This window comes from Semicossyphus pulcher, unplaced genomic scaffold, assembly GCF_022749685.1.
Source record: "Semicossyphus pulcher isolate SPU_LCO1_2020_fin unplaced genomic scaffold, fSemPul1.0.p SCAF_22, whole genome shotgun sequence".
NCBI classification, from domain to species: Eukaryota; Metazoa; Chordata; class Actinopteri; order Labriformes; family Labridae; genus Semicossyphus; species Semicossyphus pulcher.
Genome location: NW_027211696.1, coordinates 20,936,046 through 20,951,927, shown reverse-complemented (window position 1 = coordinate 20,951,927; position 15,882 = coordinate 20,936,046). Strand labels below are relative to the sequence as shown.

Sequence of the window (15,882 nt, the reverse complement as noted above, 5' to 3'; positions counted from 1 at the left end):
TAAGGTCTCTGTGTGGGAGCTAATAACAAGATATAAGTTATGAAACTCGGTGCGGCATTTATAGGAAACATCATTAATCATCCCGCCCATCGCTGCGTTACGAGGAGGACAATGGCCCTCGTTTATCACGCCGTGACAGAAGCTAACACGAAATGAACATCAGGAAACGTTCAGAAATGATCACACGCTCCAACATGAAAGGTGTGTCGTCAGAATCAGAGACGTTGGTCCTCTCCATCATCACGCTCAGATCCCTTTGCATGCTAATTCTGTTTATCTCTCAGCTGCTGCTGCATCTGAGCACAGATTAGCTCCTAGCAGCTGCCTTTAGCATCCAACGAGCACCCTTACAATCCTCCTTCATCCAAAACAAAACAATAATCACATGAAGCAGTCTTAAAGCAGCATTATGATTTTGACATGTCAGACTAAACAGCCTCATAATGAAGCGTCAAAGCATCCGATTGAGAGGCTTCGCTGTTTGTGATGATCGTGTCAAACAGATCTGCAGACTGGGTGTGAGATCGGGACGAGCTCTTTTCTCTGAGGATTAACATCACAGGCTGGTTTTAAAAGTAGATCAGGCTGCCAGCAGACCTTTCTTAGATAAGACTGTGACTCGGAAACTTTGAAGTAGCACCAGAGGAGGTGGGCTCGTTGTAACTGGAGAGGATGAAGCTGTTGACGAGGATCATGTTTGATCTTCGGCAGCTTGTATACTGCTGTGTGGGATTGCATAAGATGGAGAAAAGAAGAACGATTGTGTGTGTGTGTGTGTGTGTGTGTGTGTGTGTGTGTGTGTGTGTGTGTGTGTGTTTGTGTGCGCAGCATCAGTGCTGTCACTGTTTGTTAAAGCCTGTTTACACTCCCACGGTTTTGGCACAATGTCCTGATTGCTGTCACTAACGATGGATGGAGAAGTTACAGTATTTAGTTTTTCATCTGTTAATTGCTGAATTCAGGATTTATATTTAATTGAATAAAGCTTTGAAAGTGGAATTCTATTTTATATAATAGGTATAAAACGTTTTGTAATGTCTCCAGTGAATGTGTTCAGCCTGCAGCAGTGAAACAGGCTGTAATGGCTGCAACATCATCCTTTGCCCGGTTAGACTACGTCCACTAAAAGTTCTTGTTCTTGTCACTGACAGGCTCAGATTGTTATTCCACAACATTAAGAGCAAGACTGCTACAGAACTGTTAATGTAAGATCCTTTTTTTTACCCAGAAACAGCCTTCAGATCGCTCTCTTCAAACACACCAGACTCCATTAACAAAATCAGTCATTTTAGCTCACAGAACATTGGAGTTGCTGGTCTATAGTTGCCTTGGTCGGTTCTATTTTGGGGGGTTCTTTTTTTTGTTTTGGATCCGAGCTTACCATTTAAAACGCCAAAGTCACACAACAATACAAACAAACAAACCAATCGAGGCGAGGAGCAGCTCCTGTCCTGTGAGATAAAATCAGTGTTTTTCTGAATGGAGTCTGGTGTGTGTGCAGAGAGCGATGTAACGTCTGTGTGTGGTTAAAACAATCATCTTCCTCTGTAACAAAAAGGTCTATCTCTGTAGGGATCCTTTCTGTCATGTTGTCACGCACTTAGAAGAACAATCTGAGCCTGTCAGTGGAAACAACAAGAACTTTTAGTGGACGACCTTTGACCCATCAAGGATTATTTTGCAGCCATTACAGCCTGTTTCACTGCTGCAGGATGAACACATCTACTGGAGACACTCACACACGTTGTGTACCTGTGAGTCATTTATGTTAAAGTCGGGGCCAGATTAGAAAAATAGCAGAATTGTCCTTTAAATGAAAATCCATATTTGTTTCAATAATTCATGATAAGATGGCGCTCTGTACTCGCTCTTTGTTTCAGGAACAGAACAGTCTGACAGAAAGTGACTGTCAGATGCAATCAGGGGAAGAAGTGTGAATGTGCCATCTGCATCACTGTGACAAGCACAATAACAGATTTTCCTGTTCTTCGTCCTTGTACTCGTCCTCCTCTTCTATTTTTACTGGACCCCCCCGCCCTCTCCAACCCCCTCCTCCCGGCTCCTTATTCAGAGTGTGAAGTTGTTTCTCCTGCAGCTGCGTTGACACTTGAAATCCTAACAGACATCAAACCTGGAGGACCATTTCACCCACAATGACCGACCCTACATTTCACCAACTGTTGTCTGGCAATGTGGAACAGATCGGAGACGCCACACAGCAACTCTACGCTCCGTCGGCAATGTTGTCTGAATGTGTGCAACAGTCAAGGTCGGAGCTGAAGTCAGAACTGCAGCTCGACTCTTTGATCGGAGAAAACACTTGCATGTCTAATTCATATCAAAGCTTCATTCAGAGACTTCTCTGTGACTCGGCACTTCCTCTCCTTTTCAACACAAAGGAAACCATGATGTAGCTTAACCCAAACCGGATTAAATAGCACTACTATCCGGCTGTCCCAGTTCCACACACATAAGTTATTTATATCTCTGCAACTGAAAACACTCACAGTAACCAGAAAACATCTTTACAGCGCCCTCCACTTGCTCTCTCCGTTGGCTGTAAGGTGATTTAAAGCGTTAAATGCTCTTCGCCTGCACAAATGCCTCGAGACAAAACCTCCAGTACGTTACAGTCACACTAAGATTTCCCGACAACACGAGGAGGTCTCAGAAGAGCCTCCAGAGGTTGAATCCGAGGAATAAACAGCAGGTCTGAGTCAGAGAGGTGCAGTCATTTAGGAGGGTGTCAGCAACACAAGAGAAAAGTGTAAGGCATGAATTGAACGGGTCAGGCTAGCTGCTAACATTAGAATGCATGGCTAGCTAGCTTACTACCTAGCAACCTAGCATAGACAATCTGACCTCGTCAACAGGAAGTCAGCCGTTTCGTAAGACATTAAACTCTGTTAACCTTAATTTCAACATGGTTAGTGAAACACTGGGCTGCACGATGGTGCAATGGTTAGCGCTGTTGCCACACAGCTAGAAGGTTCCTGGTTTGAATCCCCGTTTGGACACAGCGGGCCTTTTTGCATGTTTGCATGTTCTCCCCTTGCATGCGATGGTTTCCTCCAGGTCCTCCGGCTTCCTCCCACAGTCCAAAGACATGCTCATTAGGTTCATCGGTGACTGAATGTGAGCGTGAAAAGTTGTCTGTCTCTGTGTGTCAGCTCTGTGATTGACTGGCGACCTGTCCAGGTGTAACCCCGCCTCTCGCCCAATGACAGCTGGGATAGTCTCCTTTTCCCTCGTCTTCTACGTGGATTTTCTGTTCCGCTGTAGCTGCTAGCTTTTTGCCTGGAACCTGTTAGTTAGCATGACATCACGTAGCATATGTAGCATCTAAGTTCAAGACTCGTTTACACGGTTCTCTTTTTAAAAAGGCCTCATCTAAACACCTGTAAAAATACTGAAGACTGAATTTTGAACAAACTACTGGCGTTAGCATTTGTTAGCTAGCTACAGCTGATTCAATCTGTTAACAACTAATCTGATTCTTGCTTTTGTCTTTTTTCCTTGAATCATAAACCCTTTGTTGAATTGTTGTTGTAATCTTGCAGTGTGATCTTTTTACTTTGAACATTTTCCCTGTGAGAACGTAAAGCTCGAGCAGTAACGCTTCATGAGGCTGTAAGTGCATTAAAAACACCTCCCGGTCTCATTATCTAACCAGCAGATTATGTAGCTCCGACTCTGATTTTCAGTCGGCCTTCTTTGAACTTCATCGCTGAGAGAAACTGGGTCATTTTTCCTCATTGAGAGAAATAATGAATAAAAAGGATTGAACCAAAGGCTCGTGGAAACGGCAGAGATTGATTAATGTTGGGTGGTAGTGAGGCTCTGCAGATCTGTAACCTTCTTTTTATTAGACTGTGCATCAAAGATCTCCTCCGTCAGCCTGTGAAAACTATGAATGTTTAATGCCTCAGAGAAAATCAACCTCTGAACATTTAGTGCAATATGTTTGTTATACATGACGAGTAATTCATCTTGGAATTCATTTTGAAGACACAATGCTGCTTTAGTGTCACATCCACAAAAATAAGACACAACTTGTAAAGGAAAAGAAACTCGTTTCTGAGGAGATGAGACTGTCGGCACGTTATCAGCATCAGCAGATATGTCATTTTTCTGCTGGTATTTTCCGCCGATAAAACTCAGCACGAGTGTGCGCGCACTGCCTGCACAAAGTTCTCAACAATATACAAATTAAGACTAAGAGAGAAACATAAACATCAGAGCAAAACTAGCTCACATATTCACGGACGCACGCACGATAAAAAGAGTCCGTCTGCGATCACTGATGTCTCCGTAGTAGGTGCAGTAAACAGGTCCGGGCATGTCTCCCTCACTGCTGTGTTTCGGGGGGATGCTGCATTCAGGTGTGCTCAGAATTGTGAGTGATCAGACACAAGATACAACGCCTCTTCATGCGTGAAGAAGGGAGCACGATGTCTGCGGTGTGGCAGTTTTTCGCCACAACAATAAGAGCAGGCATGATGTCAACTCCACTACAGGGAGACTCGATGTTCTCTGCAGTTAGGTGGAAAACAACACGTGCCTCATATATCGGTACTGAAATCGACAAAAAGTGTTGGAAAATAGGACCATATCAGATATCAGCAGAAAATCCAATATCGTGCATCCTTAATTTTTTTAAAAAACTTTATTGAAAACAAAAATCATTAAATCCTGTACAATGCACAGGGTTTGTTGTCCTGCAAATCCTTCTCTTACACAAACACCATGTACATGACGCACCTGAATGTCCTTGAGTACTTTTAATAATTAATATATCAGATCAATGCTTGTGCGTTTGTAGAGCCTCACAGTCCAAATAACACCTTCCTCACAACGGGGGAGTACAAACAAAACATCCTGAGAGGAGTTAGAGGTCGTCCAGACGACGGCTGAATCACTCAGATCCAATAAAACATGTTTTTATTGCAGACATGTTAATAAGGATAAAATCAGCTCTCCGACAAATGAAAACAATCAAACAACACTGAACATTATGGGCTGCAAATTATTCCTCAGACGTTAAAATATCTCAGCTGGCTGCTGAATTATTCTTCCCACCAAAAACCTGCTCTTTGGAGCCTCGTTGGATTAGCATTGGCTGTGTAACAAATGCATCACAATCACTGGCTGTTTTTCTAGTTCCGTTTAGTTATACTTGGTACTGAGCCCACAGAAAAATCATCACACACTGTTTTGTGGATGCCGTTTTGCAGTCTTGAGGAATTATGTCCGTCACCATCTTGATGTGTTGGAGCCAGAAGTGACCATATTTGGACAAAAGGCTGGAGCTGAAGTAGTAGAGGGTTAGCAAAAGTTCCAATATATAAAGTTTATGATCAAGGCTTGTTCAGTTGCATGCTAATTAGCGAGTTAGCGACAGAGTTTCCTTCAGAATGAATCTGTTTGTGGTGGTAACCAACGAGAGTCGTTCATCAGACTATTGAACCTAAAGTCTGGTCCACACTAACAGATGTTTAAAGTCCTAACAGATGTGTGCAGAGCAACGATCCGACCCAAACAGCACACCGCACACTAACACATTCACTCACCAACAACCAGAGTCCCACTCTCACAGCTGGAAATCTGACTGAATCTCTGGCACTCAAACGAGACTTCAGAGTAAACAAACATGGCGGCCGACGGGCAGGAAGAACTGGTGATGATAGTTTTTGGACTTTTTACAGAAAATTCAGGAAGAAAAAAGAACAAACTGTGGATGAAGTGGTGGAGACGGTGTGAACACGGGCTGCACATGTTACTTTATTGGCCATCGCTTGGATCCATGTGACGATCCACAGAGAGCGTGCTCGGCTGTCCTCGGGGTTCCCCCCCACACAACAGGAGATCAGATCGTACATACTGAACATGTTTAATATTTAGGATTAGGGCTGATCTGAGAGCTTTGAAGGATTTTGAAGATTGTAAGCGCTACATTTCAATTTAAACATGACACGTTTGTTACTTATCTCAGAGGAAACTTCTGGCTCGAACGGTCTGCAGAACACGGCCTGTTTTCTCGACAGTATATCAGACTTTACACACAGCCAGATCTACTGTTGCAAAGGCGAGGGTGACGGAGGTCGTGCTTGTCAGGGAGAATTAGCATTAGATATCTGATGCCTTCACTGTCGGGTTTGTGCACAAAATGAGTCCCAACCCGGAGAGGAACAAACATAGAGCCATGCAGGAACAGATGTCAGAGGTGTGTGTTTTTGTAACACCTGTAGGTCCTGTAGGACCGAGCTCTACACACTCTGATAAACAGACATTTTAATAAGGCATGAATGTGCAGAGCAGGAGATATGGAGCGTTTTGATGAGTGTCGTTGGTGTGTGTCAGTGTGTGTCTGTGTGTGTCTGTGTGTGTGCAGTAACACCTGTGAGTGTTGCAGCTCCATCCCTCAGGTCCCTGAGAGGCTGTCAGAGGAGGGAATCAGAGAGACAGACAGATCTCCAGAGAGGAGGTGGGGCTGTCAACTGATTACATCCCTGTGTGTGTGTGTGTGTGTGTGTGTGTGTGTGTGTGTGTGTGTGTGTGCGTGTGCGTGTGTGTGTGCAGTGTATGCTAATGCGAGTGAGCTGTGATGAATGCTGTAATCAGTGGCTGTGTATTGTGTCAGCAGGAGGAGATGGTTGTTAATAAGCTGTATCTTAATCAAACAGCCTCGGGGAGGAAGAGCTGCAGTTAAGAGAGGAGACGCGCTGCATGTGTCTTTATCAGCATACATGTGTTTAAGAGAAGTGGGACCTTTTGTGTGTTTACATGATGTCTGTCTCTCTGTTACACGGAGCAGGACGATGCAAAAAGCAGGCAGAGTTGAATGTCCAGTCCAAGGCTGTGTGGAGGACTTGCAAGCAGCTGTGTTCTCCGTCACCTCTTTTCTGTTGAAGACAAAGGTCAAAACACATGAGCACGAGGAAAAAGGCCGAAACGAGGCGGCACAAAGGAACGAACTGGCAACATGAGGGCAGACACACAGGGTACATTTACTAAGACAGTCAGGGGAAGACGAGGCACAGGTTAGAGCGGGAAACCACAGGAAGCAGGAACACAGGTGGTTTCAAAATAAAACAGGAAATGACAAAATGCAAATATAATTAACAAAGGCGTGACCTCAGGTAACTTGATGGAGTGTGTCAGGATAAAACATAAGAACTGGCAACTTCTGCTCGTCTCTGTTCTCTGAAGTTAACGTCCCAGCCTCCTCTCTGTCCATCACAGTTACACATATAGTTTGAAAATGCCTGCAATCGTTGCAGATGTTCTTTGTGTCTCTGGGGTGCAGCTGCAAAATCCGTTGTTCTTCCGGAACAATTGCTGTCACTGCATGAACTGATGGTGCTCTAAAAGAGCTGCAGACGATGTCAGCTTCTGGTCTCCAGCTTCACTTGAATTGCAAGCTGGCTTCTTAACTACACTACAGACAGGGAAAATGGCACCCCAGAATATGAGAGCAGAGGATGCTGTTAGACGGGATCTCCTTCAGCCTCTTTGATCCAGACTGTTCAGTGGCTTTGAAGTGAACGCTCACGAGAAGTTGGATTCAGGTGTTTCCTGTTAAAGAAAGGTGACTGTGACTCTGTGATGGTTTCAGCAGACTCACATGCAGAGGATGAAGTCTCCACATTAGACCCACTAAGGCTGCATAATGTGACATTAAAGCAACAATGGTTTATGTTAATGAGTGTTTGTGGGAGGCTCAGCGGAGGATAACCAGTTGGTCTCGGTTTTCCTTCATTCGTCCCACTTCTCTGTTTCAGTCGTTCTCCTGCACTCTCTCTCCGTCTTCTTCACCTCTCACTGCCTGTCTTTGATTCTGTTCTCTTCTGTCCCTGGCAGGGAAACACTGATGCTGAGCTGATCCTCCGGGATGTCGACTGTGAAGGAAAAAGAGGACGACATCTATATTTGAGTCCCTCCTCAGTCACCGACTCCTGAAGCTCCTGATAAACACTGAGCAGCAGCTGCACCTGCCTCCCTCGTCCTGTCATCTCTGCTCACGTCTGGATTTAATCTTTTTTTGGAGAAAGAAAAGTTCAATATCAGCCTCAGGGATTTGACCCCTGACCTCCCCCCTCCTCCCCCCTCTCCTTCCCCCTGCCATGTCCAACGACAGCAGCCTCCTCAGTGTGTGGGAGGCCTCTGATTGGGCAGACACCTCCCAGTGCCCGCCCTCTGTAGGCGGGGCGACCTTCCTGATTGTAGCGTACAGCGCCGTCATTGCGATCGGGTTACTAGGCAACGCAGGCCTGGTGTTCATCATCGCTCGGCAACAGGAGTTGCGCAATGTCACCAACATCCTGATCGCCAACCTGTCGTGCTCCGACATCCTGATGTGTGTGGTTTGCCTGCCGGTGACCGTCATCTACACGCTGATGGACCGCTGGGTGCTGGGGGAGGCCCTGTGTAAGGTCAGAACACACACACACACACACACACACACACACCAAGCAGTAATCACTGTGGCCCATAGAGCCTCATGCTGTTTATACAGTCTGTGAATGTAACCCCGTCTTCTTACCTGTCTCCAGGTGACTCCCTTCGTTCAGTGCATGTCAGTGACCGTTTCCGTCTTCTCGTTGGTGCTGATCGCGTTGGAGCGTCACCAGCTGATCCTCCATCCTACCGGCTGGTCCCCCGCTGCCGGACACTCCTACCTGGCTGTAGGGCTGACGTGGCTGGTGGCCTGCTTCATCTCTCTGCCCTTCCTCTCCTTCAACATCCTCACTAACGACCCCTTCCAGAACATCAGCCTGCCTGCAAACCCTTTCAGGTACAACATCTATGAAACTGTTTTTGAAAGAATCAAAGATTTCTCCAGATTTTGAACATAAAAGCGACCTCAAACTAACTTTAGATCCTAGCTAACTGTCCGAGCGAGTGGCGCTACACACTCATGGTGCACAGCCTAAACAGCTGGGTAACCATTGGGTTATCTTTGAAAATAACAACAACAGCACGTAACTGCAAGACAAGATGAGTTAGAGACCTCCGTCATCTTTGGAGAAATCCAAAGATGCTCTTTTTTGAAACACCTACGCAGGAGAGAAAAGACGGAGTTCAGAGCTGCTTTAAGTTGAGATAAAAACAAAATCAGGATTTCTGCCACATATGTGTGTAGGTGTGTGTGTGCGTGTGGCAATCCAACACACCGTTACAGCATCAGGAAAAAGGCCAACACACTCCAACATTTAAAACAGCAGAATGTCCCCGGGGAAATAAACTATGGTGGCTGAGAAGGGCAAAATCTCTGCAAGAGCTCAAAAGATTTCCCTGACCACTGTCCAAACAAACGACTAAATCACCTGCACGATGAAAAACCTGCAGCAGAAGGCCAAAAAATCCATTCATGGTAAACGTGCTGCAAATACATGAACAGAGCGAAATCCAAAAGGAAGCCAGAAAAGAAACGCAACAGAAAAAAACCGTTAGAAGGGAAGTACTGCGTCCACTTCTTCTACATGCTCGAAGGCAGCAGCACAGTCGCAGTCCTCAGCAGTGTTTTTTCTGCATCTGCTCCTGTTTGGTGATTTTTTGGCTCCAAAACAAACATGTTTGCACCGAGCTCGGGCACAGCTGAGGCTGACTTTATGCAGATTATGTGCTGTGATATTTTTGGCTTGAAATTATATTTGCAGCAGCTCAGACCTCCGTTTACCGCAGCTTCAGTTCAGCGGCCATGTGCACACACAGAATAGAGGCTTTCACAGGTCCAAACATGGGATTCAATCTGAAAACAACCCAGCCAGAGGGGCACAGTCGGACCGGATCCGAATACATCTCAGAATAATTACAGCCCGTCCAAAGTGCATTTACTCAAACAGACCTCCACAACACAACACAACACAAAACAACACAACACAACACAACACAAAACAACACAACACCGTGCACCCAGGTTTTTACCACATTCACTTTTGCATCCACTTTCAGGAAGATGAGGGTAAAAGTAAAAGACGGGACTGAATCGATGATTCCTCAGGCATTTAAAAGGAGCCTGACTGTAAATCTGGACTCACTATTGCACCACATGAATAAAAATGAAGTTAAAAATGAACATCCTTCTCAGAGATGTGCATCACTAGTTGAAGAAATGCATCAATCAGCAATTAAATATTCTTATTATCCAATTTGAATATAATAAATCTATACATGTGTGTATATTTAACTGTGCACACACTGCCTAGTGCGTTGAAACCGAACCCCTCTGCTGCGTTCAGCTGAGGAAGAACGAATTCATCACTTACATCTGTTCCATCAAGAAGTGGTCGTACTGCAGTTTTACACATTCGCACCAGCTGATTAGAAAACGTTTGCAGCTGAGGGAATGTTACAAGTTAAAGATCTGTCGCTCTGTCTCAGACCTGGATTTCGTAACAGTGCTGCCTTCGTCTCTTTGTTAAAGTCCTTCAGACATTTTCATTATGTAAATGATCCTCGCAGCTTCATTTCAGACGTGACAAGGCCGTCCTGGTGGATTCTGAAACTCACAGAAGCCTTTAAAAGACGACTAACGAGAGTGTGAAGGACATCAGATGTTCTTACGGTGAATCTTTTTAATCGATTAAAATGAATCATTGATTCGTTAATTGATATGAGCTCCAGTGTCAGGCTCCTTTTCAAGTTCTATGTGTGCCAAACCAGTAAGGTATGTCTTTATTCAGGTGGATTGCAATATGAAACATAAATCAAGCTAAGTAACCTGAATTGAATCATCTCATTACCAATAACTTCCATCATGTGGCGGCAGGTTACAGTCTAGTGGATGAGTAATCCCTGTCTCCTCTCAGGGATCATCTGATCTGTATGGAGCTGTGGCCATCAGATAAGCACCGTCTGGCCTACACGACGTCGCTGCTGCTCTTCCAGTACTGCCTGCCTCTCCTGCTGGTGCTGCTCTGCTACCTCAGGATCTTCCTCCGCCTGAGACGACGCAGGTACATATCATAAATATTCAGTTTTCTTAACGTCACCAGGTGTGCCACAAGGTTCAATTTCAGGACCCACTTATATTTTACTACTCGTGTAAATCATGTGGGTCTTGATGTAAATCTTCTCTAAATCGTTATGCAGATGACACCATTGTTTATTGTTGTGCAACAAAGCCTGGCTTCCTGCAGTCTGTGTTTGACTCTATTCAGTCACACCTGATGTTGTTGTTTCCTGCATCATGCCTGCACAAGGCATCCCAATTTCATATTGATCATCTATTAAAAGAAAGTGGGACTACTTTTTTTGTAAGCAAACTGCACTTTTATGTTCTAAAAGGAATTCTTATCATATCCAGTGTGTGTGTTGTTATGTTGAGATTAAGGCTCTCTATTTATAACAACATTAAGCCTGAGGTTCGGAATGGTCTTTCAGTGAACTGTCTGACAATAGGTGTCCTGCTGTGTTGTGCAGGGACATGGTGGAGCGCAGCCGGAGGACTCGAGGAGCCCAGAGGATTAACGTCATGCTGTTAGCCATCGTCGTAGCATTCGCTCTGTGCTGGCTGCCGCTCAACGTCTTCAACACGCTGTTTGACTGGCACCACCAGGTCCTCCCGGACTGCCAGCACGACGCCATCTTCTCCGCCTGCCACCTAACAGCGATGGCTTCCACCTGCATCAACCCCGTGGTGTACGGCTTCCTCAACAGCAACTTCCAGAGGGAGCTGAAGGCGACGCTGCAGCGCTGCCAGTGTGGCAGTCGGGCAGCGGAGAGCTACGAGAGCTTCCCTCTGTCCACCGTGGGCAGTGAAGGCATCACGAAAGCCACCTCCCTCAACAGGATGGGGTCAGTGTGCGTCCCCTCGCCCAGATTTGAGATCAGCTCTGCGATACCAGCGAAAACAATACCAGCTATCACCTAACTATAAGAACAACCTTCTGACGACCGGCTGGAACAGTGTTTAAATAACAGACCGCTGAACAAGTCAAATACTTCAACTGTACTTCCATACGTTTCCAGACAGAGTGAAACAGCATAATTCAACCAAGATGGCCGCTCAGGGGCCAGAAATGATGAGGATGGAGGCCCGATGATGTAGCTGTAAGTCCAGATCAAAGGAAACAGTATCTTCTTGTTGATGGAGTCTGTTGAGGATCTGTTAGCCGAAGCGAACAGGTCCCAGGTAAGAACAGGTCGACATACATAATGTTTGGTGATCCATATAGAAGACATGGAAACAAAGACGTAGCTTTTGTATGTAGTTCAGATTGAGGTTGTAAGCTCTTGTTTTACAGTGTGACAAAAAAGAATGTAAGTAAAAAAATATCTATTAAAAGGAGTGATAGAGAAAAGGATAGTTTGTTCTGATTGAACCCTGTTTGGATGTTAACTGTAGAAAACAAGATGGACAAAGGATACAGGCTCGATTTTTACTTTATCGAGCACTTTTTCAGACGGTTAGTTACAATATCACATGATGTTTTTTAAGGATTTTAATGATTTAACTCTATTTGGTAACATAACGCAATAAAAAGTTAGCGGATGATATGCTAACTCTTAGCCCCGAAGGTAAGACAAGGTTTTCACGTTGGGTAGTAAGCTAGCTATATCAAGGCATGCTATCAATAGCACCTTACATTAAAGCAGATAAACTCACAATATCATTCATTTTACATTTTTATATTTTTTCAGTTTCAGAATGTGAATTTAAAAGATAACTTTTCCGAACTCTACCGAGTATCTCTCTTGTCTAAAGGTGGGCCCATTTGTAGGTTAATGCTAAGCTAATTTTGGGTACTCGCTGTAGGCCGTGATTTAAGCAAAAGGTCAACTCTGATCATTAGCTGTGTCTCAGTTCAGGGGCTGCATCCTTCGAAGGACGCGGTCTATGAAGGATGAGTCATACGTAGCCTGCGTAGACGCTAAAGCTGAACTGAAATGAGACGGTCTGGTCTACGGAGGATTTCCTGTTTGCGTCACCAGCTGTTCCCGCCCTTACCCTTGTGTCACCAAATGCAGCTCCTGTCGCCGAGCAACAGGTAGCTAGCTGGCTAACTCTCTAGCATAACGTCACATAACTTAACCTGTTATTTTAAAGATAGTTTGAAGTTTCAAGGGGCCTTTTGTTTATTAAACATTTGTATCGCAGCTACTCGACTGAGCTGAAACCAAAAACTTTTACATTTAAAAGTTTATTCCTAGGCCGCTTGGGAGTCCGCCATCTTGTTTGAATTGGTGCACAATGAATCTTAGGGTACGTTGGGCCACGAAGGATGCACCCGATGGATCCTTCGAGGCCTGGAAAAAGGAGGATGCATTTGTTGTCTGCATCTGAAGAAGCCTTCGAAAAGGGACAGCCTCCGACGCGCCGCTGTGACGCAAACAGCCTTCAAATACGTCCTTCAGGATGCAGCTGCTGGATCGTGACACAGCTCGTGACCTCCAACCCAACAGGGGAACTATTTTAGGTTTGTGAGAGAGATGAAGCAGTAAAGTGGAAACGTGTTTTATATGTAACTTTGCAAAGTGTAAATGACATCATTCTGAACACTGTTGATAAGCCTGCCTTAGTGAGCATTTAAAGTGATGATCAGAGGCTGTTTAACACGAGTGTATTATAGAACTCATTTAAAGGTTTCCATCACACACCACCGGACACGTGATGAATATGCTGTTGTGTGCATATTTTGAATGAATGTATTTTTTCCTTCATAAACACGATACAGTCTGTGAGATATACGGTCATCATCGATGCCAACCAGCCTTACTGATCTCTGAATGACTTTGTGGGCCGTTTGAAGTTCTGTGGACTCGACAGGTTTTGTAGCAGTTTTCAGACCCAACAACACAAGTGACAGAAAACAACAAGAGTCGTTTTAAAGACACGATCTGGTTTTATCTGCTCTGAGATTATTATTGATAACATGAAACAACAACGTTTTACTTTGTAGTTTTACATTTAATCATTTATATTTCACCTTCTCCATCTTTTATTTCAGGATTTAAACTGTCTGTATTCTTCTTAACAAAATCCAGATTTTCCTCTTCATATTTAATGATGTCTTTTTAATAGGGATGCATGATATTATCTGCACGTTATCGGTGTCTGCAGGTGATGGCTTGAAAATGACATATCAGCATCGGCACGTGACCTTTTGTACAACGCCTCTTCCGTCAAGCGTGAAGAAGGGTGCAAGATGTCTGCGGTGTGGAGACATGATATATACGAGCAGGCATGATATCAATTCCACTACAGGGAGACTCGATGTTCTCTGCAGTTAGGTGGAAAAAAACATGAGCATAATATATCGGTATCGCAATCTGCAAAAAGGGTTGGAAAATATCAGCATATTGGATATCGGCAAAACGTCCAATATCGTGCATCCCTACTTTTCACTCTTCACGCTGGAGCAGAATTATGATTTATTTTCTCTTTTCACATTTAATTATTGACATTATTTCTGCCTAATCTTAGACACACAATCAGGGAGCTTAATTTTACCGTCTGTGTCAGTCAGTGAGTTTTGTTGCTGAATTCTCTGTTATGTTCGTCGTGCCATTAAAACCAGTGTGAAACATAAACAGGTGTGTGATGATGTTTTGGTTTAAACTCCACATTAAAAAAGAATCACTTGTTATTACAGGAAATCTGCAGGTACGTGTTTTCATAAAGCGTTTAAAAATCACACGTTCATATAAACAATAATCAGGAAGTGATGTCATACAGACTGAAACTGTCCCTGGTATCATTCTCTCTGATGACCAGCGAGACGCAGGGTCATGAAACCAAAAGGTTTTACTCGACAAAAACAACACGCAGGAGATGGTGATCCATTTTCAGCATCGTCCTAGGATTTCATATCCTACGCTGTGTTCTGGACACTATTTTCTCTCTTAACAAATCCAGTATCGCTACGCCTGTGGCAGGCCGGTTTCTCTGAACTATCCCTTTAAGTTGTAGCCAGCAGCTAAACTCTATAGCAACAATATTCTTATTCAGTCCTTCCTGGATTTCACAGAATTTTCTGTGATCGTCGCGGCTGAAAATTCCTGATTTTGAGGCGTCTTTTAAAAAAAATGTTGTTGACAAAATCCTCCTTATTAAACCTTTAAAACTCTGGAGCTCCAGACTGGATTAGGAAGCTCATGAAAGAGAGACGATCAGATGATTGCAGACCTCAGGGGATCAATACTTTGAATATCAAAGTTTGATTAATGACTTCACACGTGCAGGGAAAAATTCTGAAGTGTCAGATTTGCTGAAAAGTGCGGCAATCGGTTGGATTTGCAGGAACGCAACACAGCAACTTTCTGGATGGACTGATCAGTGTCCCATGAATTATGGGAAGTGTAGTTTCAAAACTTACAAGATTATTATTCTCCAAAAAGAAGTAACATTAAATTACAGATAAATTGGATCTCATGTTCCTGTACACTGACTCGTACACAGATATTTGTGCTGTTAAGGCTCGAAAGCCACTGGTACAGATATCTACAGTGTGTGTGTGTGTGTGTGTGTGTGTGTGAGTGTGTGACCTTTACTGCTGTGTGAGTGTGTTTTCTGCAGTACAGTTTGTTCTCAGGTCCTTTAATGGACACGAGCCAGGACCACCCATGTGCGGCTCCAGTGGTGCTGCCCTCCTGTAACGTACGGGTGAAGTGTTTCCTCCAGCTCAGTGAGACGATGGCGGAGGTCTCTGGAGAAGCGTAGGTGGACGCCAGGCTCGACATGAGGGTCTACCTGGGAGGGGATTTACAGGGTAATGACGGGATAACATATATTATAAAACAGCGTTTTTCCAACAGAGGATTATCACAGAATCAACACATAGATGTTTAATCAAAATGACCCAGTTTTCAAGACCCACTGACCAGCTCTTCCTGGAGCTTTCAGCATCATCTCACAGCTTTCATACATGGATGAAAATC

General features: G+C 44.3%; 1 protein-coding gene across 1 annotated transcript; it reads left to right on the top strand.

The window, feature by feature from the left end:
* The first annotated feature begins 8,123 nt into the window (after positions 1-8,123).
* npy8ar (neuropeptide Y receptor Y8a) lies at positions 8,124-14,754 on the top strand. The gene is made up of 4 exons (XM_069673320.1): positions 8,124-8,432; positions 8,553-8,794; positions 10,812-10,958; positions 11,425-14,754. Exons 1-4 carry the CDS (start codon positions 8,124-8,126, stop codon positions 11,873-11,875), a joined length of 1,149 nt encoding a protein of 382 aa, XP_069529421.1. The 3' UTR covers positions 11,876-14,754.
* Positions 14,755-15,882: the final 1,128 nt, after the last annotated feature.

Bases quoted from the DNA above. Each gene is read 5' to 3' on its own strand.
- npy8ar (XM_069673320.1), top strand. From the start codon at position 8,124: ATGTCCAACGACAGCAGCCTCCTCAGTGTGTGGGAGGCCTCTGATTGG. The intron at 8,433-8,552 runs GTCAGAACACAC...ACCTGTCTCCAG, and splicing joins TGGGGGAGGCCCTGTGTAAG to GTGACTCCCTTCGTTCAGTG. The intron at 10,959-11,424 runs GTACATATCATA...TGTGTTGTGCAG, and splicing joins CTCCGCCTGAGACGACGCAG to GGACATGGTGGAGCGCAGCC.